Source organism: Colletotrichum karsti, assembly GCF_011947395.1.
Source record: "Colletotrichum karsti strain CkLH20 chromosome Unknown Scaffold38, whole genome shotgun sequence".
NCBI lineage: Eukaryota > Fungi > Ascomycota > Sordariomycetes > Glomerellales > Glomerellaceae > Colletotrichum > Colletotrichum karsti.
The window spans coordinates 308,100-322,388 of record NW_024065938.1 but is presented as its reverse complement, the minus strand read 5'-3'; the positions used below and the strand labels follow the sequence as shown (position 1 = coordinate 322,388).

The window sequence follows — 14,289 nt, the reverse complement described above, 5'->3', positions numbered from 1 at the left end:
CCAAAACAGATGTGGCAACTGCCAACAGTACCCAACCAACGCCGGAAACAACGGCATACCATAACAGAGGTAGCAGCTGCAACGGCAACAATACGCAGGCAAGGCATGAACTGTTAAGGAAGTGCACGGAGCGTGCCTACATCGACTCCAAGACAACTGCCGTAGAAAGCAACAGGATCGTGGGATACAACACCAAGAAGTAAAGTAGGAGACGCTGCTTTGGGGATAATGACAACTGGAAGGACCTGTTAGAACAGCAAGCCGCCGGAACAAAGGTTCGAAGTAAAGAAAAATGCGTCATTTGAGTTTTTGTCTTCCATCTCCGAAGTCTATCGTACAGCCTTTTTTGCTTTTATACGTGGGAGTTGGGCCCTGGCCAGAGACCCCATCTTCATCCTCCCCCCATCTATGTAGGTAATACAGTTTGTACAGATCAGAGGCCATCTTACACGACTCCTCTACCTCCATCAAGCCACCATTTTGATTTTCGTTTTCAAAAGACCAGAACGCCTCAAAAGCCCAATCAAATACGCCGCCGCATATGCCACCCTCTTTTTATGCAATTCATCTCTTCCACGCTCTTTTCAAATAACACATCGAGAGCGTCCAAACGTTGAAACCGAAACCACCAACCGACCGACCAACCCGTGAGATCATGAGAAGAAGTACTTGCTCTCCTTGAGCTGCTGGACGTTGAAGTCGCCCTTCTTGGGGAGCGCGGGGAATGTGAGTGGCATCCAGATGTTGCACTGGGTTCCTGGCTTCAGATTCCTCCTCTTGGGGGCTGCCACAATCCTGCATTCGAAGTTGGATACATCTCCGTTATCCTTCATACTTTGGAAGTATGCGGCACCGATCTTGGCTCGGTCCGCGGACGTCTTCTTGTGGTTGGAGTCGTCGCTTGCATGAACGTCTTCATCGCCAGAAGGAGCGGCTTCGTCGCTGGAATGAGCGTTTTCATCGGCGGCGCTACTTTCCACAACGGCATCTTCCGCCCCATCTTCGTCGACGCTATGCTCCTTTTCGGAAATCTCCCCCAGGCCGAATCCTTCCAAGTCCTTCGTCTGCGTGACGACCACGTCGTGAGACATATTCATCTCCTCGTACATAGAGTAAGGCGTGGTCATTTCCTTGCCCCGGGCGACGTCCTCGGGGTCTGAGGAGCAAAGCAACTTTTGCCTCTCGTACTCCATCATGAGTTCGGTTTTGAAGTTCTTGGTCGTTTCCTGGCGCCACTTTTGGACCTTCTTGGTAAAAGTTGTTGAATCAACGGTGGCCAGGTAGAGGGAGCCCCGGTAGCGCGCCTCGAACTCTGTGAGAAGGCGGGCGACGACATCTTCTTCGTGTACTCTGATGAAGGCGTCGCGTAGCACAATGTTCATGGAGTCGACGTCGGCCGCATGTGTCCAGAACGAATCGTGCACGGCTGCAAAATCGAGACCCTGTGACTTGCATTCCAAAGCGGACAGAAGCATGTGGGTTGCGTCGAGAGAGTGAATGAAGTTGGGAGGAAATGCCTGAAGCTGCTTTTTGGCGTTGACAGGGTCTGATCGGTCGGGGACGGTGAAAGACAAGTCCTGGAGGGAAGTCTTGATGATACGGGTACCATTCTTGCGGTAGGGCTGGGCGATGGGCATGCGCAGCGGGGTGGTCCAGACAATGGTGGCGCGGAACATGGAGAGGATGTCTTTTTGAGTCACCTTCCGTTCTCTCTTTTTACCGGTGGCGGGGTCTGTTTCTATCAGAAGGCCGTCGTTTGCGATGCGCTCCAACTGTTCAGCAGAGAGAGCCTTGCAGACACGGCCTCCAATCTCGCCCAGGAAGTACTGAATATCGTGAGCACCCTGGAACATGGACGAGAGACCCTTGAAAACGAGCGACGCAATGTAACCGGCGTTGGCCATGTTCGTAAACCCAGATTCTGTGTGCAGATTCGGGTAAAGCGCATCAAGCTGTTTGCAAATCTGCTTCTTGGCACCAGTAAAGGTGACACCGTAGACGTTGGTCATAACTGTCTGTTTGACAACCTTCCTCGTAATCTTACCGTCCAATGCCTGTGCCTGGGGGTTGCCGGCAGCAGCATCGTCGCTGATGCTCTGCTTGACGATATCGGCGACAGCGGTGTAAACATCTGCCGGCTTATCGCTGGGTGCCAAATTGACCTGCTGGGCACCCCAGGTGTCACCACCAAGAGCGGCGTAATGCTGAAGGCCGTTGCAAGTTCCGTCCTGGTGCACAGGCAGATGTGAAACGTATTTGGTTGGATCAGGAGACTCCAGTGCTGCCTTGAGCTCATAACATGTCGCGAGACACTGCCACGGGTCTTCAGCCTTCAACCACCACTGCTTGCCATTGAGAGGGTTGTTTGCGGAGTCGAATACGTCCGTGAGGTTGTCCATCGCGAAAGCCGCTCTGTCCTTGAGACTGGCCTTGTCGAAGCCGTACACGTTGGCCAAATGAATCTTGAGCCACTGGAGACCCTGCTCGCCCAGTTCCTTGCCTCTGGCGAAGCGGAGAAGGCCACGGACGTGGTCAGCGCCCATGTGGTTGAGATATGTAGGCAGAGGATAAGCGCGACCGCGAAAGTCAACGTTGTGTGGGAAGTAGAAAGTCTGGTTTCTGAAGGCTCGGGCAACCTCGAGTTGAAAGTTCATGAAACAGCGCTGTGAGTGCGCACCTTGCCTTTCGTTTTCGGCTTTCTTTACTTTGTGTATCCACTCTCTCCGGTCGGTGGGGTCGGCATCGACGTCAGGTTCAGGTGGAACCTCGATATCGGGGCGCAATGCCGGGAGGTTGGCAATAGGCTTGCCCGTGTTCCAGGCCTCAATCATAACGTTGAGAACAGGCGTGTTGACTCTCCAGGCGGTCTGACCCAGAACGTCCAATCCCTTGAAGACCTGCTCCATATCTCCGCGAGCAATGGCAGCTTCGGTGTAGAGCCGTTGCTCCTTGTCGCCGTGCTTGATGCGAACCACGCCCGTCCGACTTTCGAGGTACGCACCCTTCGTGAAGTCTTGCCAGGGCTCTGGCTCGACGATCATGGGCAAATGTTTTGCGAGAAAGTCGCCGGCTGGTTCCCGGTTCAGAACATTGACCAACTCCTTGTTGAGAAGGAGCATGCCCAACTTTCTACCCCTCTTCAGCTGTATAGCGTGGGAAAAGGCAGGTTGATACTGGCTAACCAACGTCTTTGTGACGGGATTCTCCTTCACCACCTTGATTTTGGCAGTGTCCATGAAGGCCCCGAGAAGCACGGAACCCAACTTGGCTTTCACCGATATGGGCCACGGAGATTCTGCCAGTTGCGAACGCGAGGCCGGAGTGTCTGGAAGAAGGGGGCCGTGTTTGATTTTAGGTGCTGGCGTTTGTGGGGCGGACTGGTCAATCACAACTTGATACTTCTTCGGCTTCGGCTTGGCGTTTTGATTCGCATGTTGCATTTTAATGTCTTCCTCGATGAACTTCGCCAAGCTGGTGATTGCTGAAGCTATCGGGATACCCTTATCGGAACCTGATATGGCCGTTGAGCTTAGAATGCTGAGGATGGTGACGGCAGCGAGACGACTGGGAGAAGATAACCGCATAAAAGGTCCGTATGCGCATCGGTCGTAGTCTGCCTGATTTTTCCTTGGGGTGGCTTCGGAAACCTCGATTTTGCCCATCTCGTCCTTTAGGCGAGCTTCCAATGCGGTTTGCCAGTCGTAGAGTCGGGAACTCAAGGATGCGTGGGAGATGGAAGTGTTCAGGCCCATCTTTCGCAAAGATTCGTTCTCCTCTCTCCATCGGTGCATTGCGGCATCTATGCAGTCGCGTTCAAGCTGGGCTTGAATTTCCCGTCGTTCGCGGAGTGGTAGTGTGGAAGTGTCGCAGTTCTCGAATTGTTCAAACATGCTGAGAGTACGCTTGAGGGACTTCAGTCCGAAGCCCTTCTGAGGCGTTGGCAGAACGTCGGCCATGGATGCGGATACCTCGGGTTTGTTCTCCGCAGCCTGTTCGGGAGCAGCCTCGACTTCTTCCGCCGGGGCCAAATTGTATGTGGGACACACTTGGGTGATGGCGGCGAGATCTTGATCATTGAGAATTTCAGACATTGACAAGACGTGGAGACCAGCCTCTCCGGGAGCCATTCCCATGTAGCGAGTGATGAGACGTCTTCGTCTGTCGGGGTGGCGTTCGGTGAGCAATGTGACCTTCAGCATACAGGCGATAGTCTCCGCGGTCTGAGGCAGGCCCTTGCCGCGGATGTGCAGCTCATACCACCTGCTGAGGCCTTCAGCCTGTGCGATGTTTGGATGCATGCGCACTTGGTCGAGTGACGCACGCAAGTACCGATTGTGTAGGAGGATCAACTCTTCGGCTGGGAAACCGTCGACAGCTTTCGCCAAGCGTGTGAGGATCAGTTCGGCCCGTTCGACCTTGCCAACAAGAATGCAAGCGTCGAAAACAGCCAGCATTTCCTCGACATCTCCGGAAACGCCGCTCTGGTTGACGCGTGCTCGTGGGTATAGGCGATCGGCGTCCTCTTCAAGAACAAGCATTGAAGAAGGGTCGAATGCTCGCAAGTCATAGACTCTTTTGGTGGTCGAATTGTCTGCTAGTGACGACGCAACAGAGCCCCGAAGTTGACCGTAGGTAGAATCCTGGACTGATCGGTGATCGTCGACGGCAGTAGCAAGACTCCGGCCACCGCTGAGTCCGGGGCGGGCGTCGAAGCTCTTCCTCCTTGTCACGGGCCGCGTGCCTTGCTGGGTGCTGAAAGGTCTACAGCATCTCTCGGTCGCGTTTATCGTCGTGAGTGGGCATCGTCGGGCCGGGCGCAGAGGTCGGAAGGCGGCCGCGTGGTGGAGGGAAAGAGTCTTCCCGCCGTGCCTGGGAAGCATTGTCAAGCTTGGCTCTCAGGCGCCAGGAAAGACTCGGAGATGTGGTGTTTCAACAGCGAAGGAAGCTGTCGGGGATCGGGCAGGTGCGCTGGTACATTAAGTAGAGAAGACGAAGAACGAAGGAAGAGTATATTACAAAGTACAGGGAAAGAATCTATCGCATCACGGTACGGCGACGGATGCAAAAAGGTTGGCGTTAGGTATACAAAAGTAAGGTAGGGAGAGAAAATCGAGTCGAGGTGCAGCAGCTTCCATTTGGAGGCAAAGCATCTGATTGGGAGGCGCGACCACTATCGATTAGAAAAAAAAAATTGCCATCATTTTGGCCCGGGGTCCCGGCTGTCGGCCCCACCTGCGAGAATGGACCAACGGCGTCGTTAAGAATGTTCGATGAATCGTTCTGCTCCTAATTCGGACTAGCTCAATGGCTTCTTTTCCGTGTCACGTGGGACCGCGTCTCTCTTTCGCCCCGTCCTTTCCATCAGGCCTCGTTCATTTGCTGTGTTTTTGGGTTTTCTGTTCTCCTAGTATTTATGTCTTTGAGGCATGTACGGCAATTAGACGAGACGATATGGATTGAATGGATGAAGAGTGAAATTCACAGCTACGGCGCGTAGGTAAGGGACTTACAGAGTGGAACCAATAGATGTGGCGGGGCGCCCTGACCTCCCACTCAAAATTCTTGAAGGTGGGGGTTGAATACCTTACTGCGCGATTACCTAAGCCAGAAAGAAAAAGTCCCAAGCTCCAGATTTCGGCTCCAAACCATGTCTCGCTCGACTCTGTGCTGCGCTGCACATCAGCATCTGCAACACCTTTAGCTCTCCCAAATATCGGTCGGCATGGCTTCACGACCAGCATTCGCAGCGCTTGGCTGCTTGCAATGTCGTAGCCGGGTTCTGAGGGCCATCGCCACAAATTCGAACGTTGTCCTTCGGCCTTCGGCCCGGGCAACAGCCGCACCTCTACCATCTCGCGATCTGTACCGCGCTTTTTCGAGCTTGCCGCCTGACACCCCCAAACCTGCGAGCGAATCGACAGCACAACAAACGATCTCTGAAGTGGAAACTTCGGATGACAAGCCTGCCAATTCCGAAGTGGCGGAGGAAAACAAATCCGCCGTCGACGATACGCCTTGGTTCCTACAAGTCGAGCCTCCAACCCACGCACCCACACAACACATATCGCCGCTGCCCGAACTTCCCGACTCGCCGCCTGAACTACTCGAGCCTTTGATGAAGTACATCTATGAAGAGATGGGATTGGACGATCTTTCTCTGCTCGACCTACGCGCAATGGATCCGCCGCCCGCCCTGGGTCCCAACCTCCTCATGCTCTTTGCGACGGCCCGAAGCGAGCGCCATCTTCATGTTTCCTCCTCCAGATTGGTGAAGTGGCTTCGTCACACCCACAAGATCGAGTCAAACGCGGACGGCTTGATTGGCCCCGGCGAGCTGAAGACAAAGCTGAAAAGAATGAGGAGGAAGGCTAAGCTCCTGGGCTCCAGCGCCATGGCTCCGACGGACGGAGATGACGGCATCACGACTGGATGGATCTGCGTGAACCTGGGCACTTCGGGGGCCACATACAGCGAAGCCGCCAGATTCGACACGGATGGCAACATCTCCGGCTTTGGAGCACCGGTAACGGGTAGCACCATTGTTGTTCAGGTCATGACGCAGGCACGCCGGGCCGAACTGGATCTTGAGCGACTTTGGAGCCAACAGCTCACGCGCTCCGAGGCCCAGAGCCGCAGTCTTCAGGAAGGCACCAAGTTCCAACACCGATTCGGGCAGCTCCCCGTGACGACCGACCGATCAAGCAAGGGCAGTATCGGCCAATCGCAACAGAAACGGTTCTTGTCCACATCATTTTCCCGACAGATGCCATTCGCCCCCGAGCCAAACAAAAATGTAAATGCAGCCCCCGCCGCTACCCCCAAGACTTCAGACTTGAAGCATGTCAGTGTCCACTCCAACAATAAGTCGCTCAATGAGGTTCGTCAACAAATTGATGAGATACGCTGGGACGGTTGGCAGACGGACAAAGAACGATGTATCAACCTCCTCAGAGCTATCTTTCGTGCTGCTCCGAGCGACGCAAATCACTGGCGAACCCAGGCTGATCTCGCGACAGAACTGATCGAGACGATGGCCGAGCGAGGCATGCCGGTCATGGACTCCGAGTTTATCAGCGTCATTATCGAAGCCATCGCCCTCTCAGGCGTGACTGGACGCAAGATCGAATCTATCGTGTCTAACCTGGAGCTTGTCTTGCAGAAGGGAGTCGACTCGTGTCCTACCGAGACGCAAATCAGGCGCTTGATGAAGGCGTACGCGATTCGAGGCAACTGGGAAAAGTTTTGGGACACCTGGTACATTCTGCCGAGGTACAGCGCCCGACGCGGCCCCGAGTTGTACAAGTTCATGTTCTCTCAGATACTCAACACCAAGGACAGGATCAAGTGTATCGACGCTCTGAGGAAATGTGTGCCAGAGATGCTGGCCGAAGAACCACCAGTCCTACCGACAGAATCGCTCTACAACACGGTAAAGCAATGCTTGCGAATTGCCGATCCCACCGCCGAGGTCGTTGCTGAGCACATGGTCTCGCAGGGAGCCAGAAGGGGCAACGCCCCGCCCAGCATCGAGTTCGTCAGGATGCTGAAGGACCTCGAAGCTCTCCGAAAAAACATGTAAACTTATCAGTCGGGAATTTGGTACCCGGCGATGACGGCCCTGGTATGATATCAGGCAACGTCGTGGATAAGGACGGTCATCGGCGCTCACCGAATGACCATCTCAATCATGGCAATCAAGGGCGGTTTTCCGCTCACGGCCTCCGGAGTTCCCACGCGGCAGAATTTCCGAATTGTACATCATTGTCAACATTACTGTATCATACAACTCAACATACGAACCAAAATGTCATGAACAAGCATACTATCGCTCGCATTTGTGCGACTTTTCTGAATTTCTCACAGTGAACGGGAGTTCTCGAGAGACCCTAGACCTTCCTATTCCGGCAATGCTCCGTCTTATCTCTGCGAGGCCGATGCTGGATATGCGGGGGATCATCGGAGCTGACTACTCACACAATTTTTCACGCACTAATGCAGGTGTAATCCAACATCAATGCAGCCATCATTATTATCGCCGTCTCGATTCCGTCTGAACTGCCTGCCAAGTCTGGGCTGACAACCAAGGCAACCGGTCGTCTGATCTCTTTCCCAGATGGAAGTTTCCCTCAACTACGCCGGTCTGGAGTCTGAACCGTTCCTGGCGACCAAAGATCCCGGACCCCGGCCATCGGCACTGGGACCTATATGTTGGACTGGGGGATACACCGTCCAATAGTACATCGATAAGAGCCCTCCGCAGATACACCGCAACAGGGTCCGCGTTAGCCTGGTACTTATGTGAACATCGCGATACCTGAACAAGCAGGAGCTCAAAAAACGTGGTCCGCATCGCCAACCTCCATGGCTACAACGTTCATGCCTTTACTCCAAGCAACGCGGCATCTCTTTGCCGTCGTCATGGATCCCGGCTCGATGTATCGACCTAACGTCGTTGGTCGATGCCACACGTGGGCTTGATAACCAACCCCATCCAATGCAACCTTGGGCATATAAATCTTTGCCCTCTCCCCAGGACCGACGTATGATCTCCAGCTTCTCCCTCCGCCAAGCCTCTCACGTCGCCTCAGCGTAGCACCCAACAATGGCCCGCCTCCTCCCGCTCACCGTCTTGGCGACCTCGCTCCTCCCCACGGCCTCGGCCTGGGGATCCATGGGCCACGCGACGGTCGCCTACATCGCGACCAACTTCGTCGCCCCCGAGACGAAGACGTACATGCAGCAGCTCCTCGGCGACACCTCCGACGACTACCTCGCCACCGTCTCCAGCTGGGCCGACTCCTACCGCTACACCACCGAGGGCGCCTTCACCTCGACCTTCCACTACATCGACGCCCTCGACGACCCCCCGCACAGCTGCGGCATCGACCTCGAGCGCGACTGCGGCCCCACCGGCTGCATCGTCTCCGCCCTCGCCAACTACACCTCCCGCATGCTCCTCCCCGAGCTCGACCTTGCGCAGCGCCAGATCGCCGCCAAGATGGTCATCCACTTCACCGGCGACATCGGCCAGCCCCTGCACTGCGAGAACCTCGAGGCCGGCGGCAACGGCATCCCCGTCGAGTTCAACGGCACCGGCACCAACCTCCACGCCGCCTGGGACACCAACATCCCGCAGTCCATCACCGGCTCCGGCAGCCCCCTGCCCGTGGCCAAGGAGTGGGCCTCCGCGCTCAGCACGCAGATCAACTCCGGTGACTTCAAGTCGGCGGCCAACTGCTGGGTTCAGGGGCTGGATCTGGAGGACCCCGAGGGCACGGCGGTGCAGTGGGCTACGGAGAGCAATGCATTTGTCTGCACTGTTGTACTGCCCGAGGGCCGTGAGGCGGTGGAGGGGTTGGACATTAGCGGTGCCTACACGACTAGCGCACAGCCGACAGTCAGCATGCAGATCGCGAAGCAGGGTTTTAGGTGAGAGCATCACAATCATTGAGAAGAGGGAAGACATACTGACAAATGGGATAGACTCGCCAAGTGGCTGGACGCCATCGTTGCTGAGGTTGCCTGAGATCAGCGCTCGTAAACTTGCATTGTCGAGGTAATGAGGTCAAGCCCGAGAATGAGGATAGAAATGATGTGAGGGGTTGCCGAAGTCAAGCTTCGTTATAGCAGCAATGCCTCGACGTATGACGATGTAATATGTAGTAGAATATCCCCAGGCGCTCGGTTGACACAAAACATTGCGATCTATGGATATTTTTCCAAACCCAATTTCGCCGTTGCCGCTCCAAACCCGCTTCATATCAAAGTCTAGCTCCGCCCTTGATAGCTTCCCTCAACATAGGCGCAACCTGCTTCCGCGAGTGAGCAACATTACTCTGGCTCCACGCCGTCCTCCACTCCCCGTCACCAACCTGATCAAGCCTTCCCTCGCCCCAGCTCTCCAGCCCCAAGTCCTCCTTATATCCCTCCACAAACTTTTTGCAGGCCTCCACAGCATTCTCGTTGAAGGCCCAGATAAATAGCTCTCTCTGGAACTTCCCGCCAGGGTGCGCCGTAGTCATAATGACACCAATGTCCAACTCCTTCTCCTCAGCCCACTTCTTGAACTCCTCCAGCAGCACCTCCTGCTTCCCATCCGCTTTTGCCAGTAAATACCCCAGATCCTGCACGACGGCAGAAACGCCCATCACCGCCGGCTTCGGCCCAGACCCCTGATCATCCCACTGCTTATAATCCTTGCGGAAAATATCCCGGAACCCCAACGCCGAGATATCCTCCTTCACGGCAGATATCTCCCCCGCAAACGCCTCGCGCTCGTACCCCGCGCCAGCCAGCCTCTCGAGGAACTCCACCGCAGACACGTCCTTCTCCATGGTCTTGTCCTTGGACTGCAGGCTCGTCGTGTCGATCAGAATCGGCGCGAGCGCCAACCGCGCCACGTGCCGACCCACCTCCTCCTCGGTCCCTGCCCGCTCCCACGCGGCCCGGCAGTACTCGACCACCAAGCTCGCGCAGCTGCCGCACTTCTCGACGACCCGCGGCTCGTCGCCCGTCTCGCGCGGGACCGTGTCCTCGTCGGCGTGGTGGTCCACGCAGCCGACGACCCGCCCGCCGAACTTCCTCGCCAGGGCGCCCGTGAGCGCGTTGTGGTCCACGAGGAGCCACCGCGTGTCCGTGGCGGGCAGCTCCGCGGGGATGTCGTCGAGGGTGAGCAGGTCGGAGGGTTTGAGCTCGGCGTGCGCGAGGGCCGCGGTCATTTCGGGGCGGAGCTTGAGGTCGTCGCGCGGGAGGTGGGAGATGGGGATGTGCAGCGTGTGAGGGGGCGCGTGGGTGCGGAGGTAGGCGTATACGACGGTCGAGCAGAGAGAGTCGAGATCTGTGTTTGTGAAGACATCATCAGTGGCTGTTTCCTTTAAGTCTCCCCAGTCTAGAACAGATCGTACCTGCGGATTCGTTCCCGACGACTAGGGTCAGAGGACTCTTCCTCTGCGCAGCCGGCGCCGTCAGCGCAGACCGCGCGTTCGCCAGGAAGGCGCGCAGAGATGTCCTGGCTGACATTTCAACTCCCTCTTTTCTTTTTCGAACGGTCGAGGTTGGGACGAAGAAGGGTCCGGTTTGGATATTGGACAGCGGGCCGGGATCACGGAACGTCAGCAGGCGGGATGACGTCGAAGGGCGTGGATGAGAGCTCTTGGAAAGACCGTTAAGCGCGTTATCAGCTGCAGCGCGGTCCGTTATCGCTTATCGCGCCGCCCCTCCCCGCTATCGGCGCCACCGGGGGACCCCTCCAATCGCGGGGCATTGACATTTGTCAACTTGAGTCGTGGCCGCCGCCCCCGTGAGCCGGGACCGCGGTGACGGGCTGGCCAAGGCTTTGTTTTACTTAATCTTTATTGTTTCCTCCTTTTCTTTCAACCTCATCTCATAGAGCATATCCTTTGTTGTCTCGTTGCGCATCTTTCATCTTTTTCCAGTTTCTCATTTCTTGTTATCTTATACCCACCAAGTACATACCTCTCTCACTTTCAACATGGGCTCCCAAGCACCTCGCATCCGCCTCGCGATCCTCGAAGCGGACACCCCCCAGCCGCAGACCAACGCGCAGTACGGCGGCTACGGCGGCGTCTTCACGGCCCTCCTGCGCACCGCGGCCCTCTCCTCGGAGCCGCCCGCGCCCCTCGACTCCATCCTCGACGTCTCCGTCTACCACGTCGTCGGCGACGAAGCCGCGTACCCGGACCTGGAGTCCGTCGACGCCGTGCTCATCTCGGGCAGCAAGCACAACTCGTTCGACGACGACCCGTGGATCCTCAAGCTCGTCGAGTTCACGAAAAAGTGCATCGAGAGCGAGAGGGTCCGGGTCGTCGGCATCTGCTTCGGGCACCAGATCGTGGGGCGCGCGTTGGGGGTCGAGGTCAAGAGGAGCGAGTTGGGTTGGGAGGTTGCCGTTGTCGATGTGGATCTCACGCCGAAGGGGAAGGAGATTTTCGGGCTGGAGAAGATGGTAGGTTTTCACTTCTGCTCATTTTGGCTTTGGGGGGAAGATGGGTGAAAGAAAGACTGACACTGTGGCAGCGCATCCACCAAATGCACCGCGACGTCGTGACCGCCAACCCGCCGGGTGCCGAGTCGCTCGCCTACACGTCCTTGTGTCCCGTCCAGGGATTCTACGCGCCTAAGAAGTACATCACGGTCCAGGGCCACCCCGAGTTCACCGGTCCCATCGTGAGCGAGGTCCTCAACGTCCGTCACAAGGCGGGCATCTTTAACGATGAGATGTTTACGGATGCGATCAACCGCGCGCATATCGAGCATGACGGTGTAGCTATTGCGCGGGCGTTCTTGCGTTTCTTGAGGGAATGAAGGGTGCCTACTGCATATACGGAGATAGACCAGCGATTGCGTTGTCTGGCGAGGTGACTGAGTGTTTCTAAGTTTGTGGTTGGTATGGTGCCTTCGATTCGAACGCATCTCCGGTTGTGAGAAGAACTCTATTATCTTCTATCACAACCTCAATGGTCCTGTCTAATCCGGTTCCAGCCTTCGAACCGTTGGATTCTACTGTTCATCTCCTGGGTAAGGCCCTTAATAGGCTTTTAGTCTGGCATGGCTCTCCAGCGAAAGTTTTTCCTCTCAAGGTGACGGCGAAGAACGTTCAACGGAGAAAGCTCCAGAGGAGAGCATAAGACCGCGTTCCCTTTGTAAGATAGATCAAGTTCATGAACACTTCGTCAACGAGACTTGCCACTCCAAAACCAATAGCTCGACCTCGACATTGGAAGAAAAGCTCAAGAAACTTCACAATTTTCACATTCTGTTATACTTTTCACGATGACCGGCCAAGACCACGCCCACGTCGACTCCGACAACATCCGCCGCTCCGACTGCAACCGGTGCAGTGACATGGATCACTTGGTGAAACTCCTCCTGTCCCTCGACGAACTGATCGAAGCCCGCATCTCGTGTCCGCTCACCATCGAGACGGCCATCCGCCTCACTACCGAGGCCGAGAAAGAGCTCCAAAGCATTTTGGAATACTCCAACGAACGCTCTGACACATACCCGACTCTCCTTAGAGAGTTCAAGCAGTGCCTCCGCGACGAAAACAAGTACTGGAACCTCATCGCCAGTTTCCGGAAGGCCCTCCGCGCACATTACTCCTGCCAGTACAAGGACCAGCCCCTTCGCGATGTCAAGAGAGCTTTTCACGTGTTATATCGGTACGACGATCGCTTCAAGCGAAGAAACGTAGACCATCAGGTACAGCACACCTGGGACGACCTCGTCGAGCAGATGGACAAAGAGGACATCGAGACCAGCGAAGCCCCGGCCCGCTTCTGGGCGGAGGAGCACAAGGTCCTCAAGTCGCTGCCGGCGACGCCGTACACCGACATAGTCAACCGCATCGGCGAGCTGTGCTGCGAAAGGGGCGACGGACGGGAGTGGGACGCCTGTCTTGTCATCATACGGGAGTGGCTCACCACCAAAGGCGGGGAGGTCTCAAGTGTCGATTCGATGCGGAATTCCGTGGAATGTATGATGCGTTGGACCGAGAACGATATCATTCAACTCGAGTCTCGGTTCAATAGCCCCGGAGAGGAAGATGAGAGGAACCTTTGGACAGATTTTATATACCGAAAGCGGCAGCTGCTCGGTCGGCAATTCGAAGACCAGATACGGGCGGCAGCTGACGGAGATGCGGAGGACACTCTGATTCTCTGAGTCTGGTGGGTTCACCTTGGCCGTGTGATAAATGTCGCCGGTATCCTCACGCCATGACTTAAGAGATTCGCGAGTCGATCCCCCCGATTATCGCCGCATGAATCGACCACATTGCGGACGACAGGGTCAGCAATACTCGTGTCAGCAGAAGGAGGCTGTTGTGGCATCCAAAATGAGAAGTAGATATGTACAAGACATCAATCAAGCAGTATATGAAGATTGGAAAACCTAATCATCTTAATTTGTATGACAAAAATCTGGTTCGAGGCCAAGGGATGTGAGTGTAGTTGGATGTTTGCTGCGAGTTGCTCGGAGTCAGAGGGGATGCGCAGGCCGTCGGAACAGCGACATGAAAGTTCTGTGTTTTTGAAAAAGGCAGAAGGTGAACTGCACCTTCACTCAGTTCCGAGGCTTTGAGGCTGATATGAGGTAAGCTACTTTCTTCAAAGTTCTTATTTACAGTTGCGAGTTTATTCAGAAAGGCAGGAGGAGATGATAATCCATGAATTTGGAGCATCATATCTCATATTGCTCCTTCTGTGCTGGATGAATTCTTCCAAAATAAATACATTTGAGTAAATAATACGTCCTCTTTTCTTCCCTCCT

At 55.5% G+C, this 14,289-nt stretch overlaps 6 protein-coding genes across 6 annotated transcripts; 4 read left to right on the top strand and 2 right to left on the bottom strand.

Annotated features, from left to right (window-relative positions):
* Positions 1 to 653: 653 nt before the first annotated feature.
* On the bottom strand, positions 654 to 4,538 carry CkaCkLH20_10180 (putative DNA-dependent RNA polymerase; the record flags this gene model as incomplete). The annotated part of the gene is made up of 1 exon (XM_038892894.1): positions 654 to 4,538. One exon carries the CDS (start codon positions 4,536 to 4,538, stop codon positions 654 to 656), a length of 3,885 nt encoding a protein of 1,294 aa, XP_038741814.1.
* Positions 4,539 to 5,722: 1,184 nt separating this feature from the next.
* On the top strand, positions 5,723 to 7,579 carry CkaCkLH20_10179 (uncharacterized protein; the record flags this gene model as incomplete). Its single annotated transcript, XM_038892893.1, has 1 exon — positions 5,723 to 7,579. One exon carries the CDS (start codon positions 5,723 to 5,725, stop codon positions 7,577 to 7,579), a length of 1,857 nt encoding a protein of 618 aa, XP_038741813.1.
* A 1,023-nt stretch (positions 7,580 to 8,602) lies between these two features.
* CkaCkLH20_10178 (s1 p1 nuclease) lies at positions 8,603 to 9,526 on the top strand (the record flags this gene model as incomplete). The annotated part of the gene is made up of 2 exons (XM_038892892.1): positions 8,603 to 9,429; positions 9,484 to 9,526. 2 exons carry the CDS (start codon positions 8,603 to 8,605, stop codon positions 9,524 to 9,526), a joined length of 870 nt encoding a protein of 289 aa, XP_038741812.1.
* Positions 9,527 to 9,761: 235 nt separating this feature from the next.
* Positions 9,762 to 11,019, bottom strand: CkaCkLH20_10177 (exopolyphosphatase; the record flags this gene model as incomplete). The annotated part of the gene is made up of 2 exons (XM_038892891.1): positions 9,762 to 10,837; positions 10,905 to 11,019. The coding sequence occupies 2 exons, from the start codon at positions 11,017 to 11,019 to the stop codon at positions 9,762 to 9,764; spliced, it is 1,191 nt and encodes a 396-aa protein (XP_038741811.1).
* Positions 11,020 to 11,491: 472 nt separating this feature from the next.
* CkaCkLH20_10176 (uncharacterized protein) lies at positions 11,492 to 12,324 on the top strand (the record flags this gene model as incomplete). Its single annotated transcript, XM_038892890.1, has 2 exons — positions 11,492 to 11,965; positions 12,037 to 12,324. The coding sequence occupies 2 exons, from the start codon at positions 11,492 to 11,494 to the stop codon at positions 12,322 to 12,324; spliced, it is 762 nt and encodes a 253-aa protein (XP_038741810.1).
* Positions 12,325 to 12,792: 468 nt separating this feature from the next.
* On the top strand, positions 12,793 to 13,683 carry CkaCkLH20_10175 (uncharacterized protein; the record flags this gene model as incomplete). The annotated part of the gene is made up of 1 exon (XM_038892889.1): positions 12,793 to 13,683. One exon carries the CDS (start codon positions 12,793 to 12,795, stop codon positions 13,681 to 13,683), a length of 891 nt encoding a protein of 296 aa, XP_038741809.1.
* Between the last annotated feature and the right edge of the window lie 606 nt (positions 13,684 to 14,289).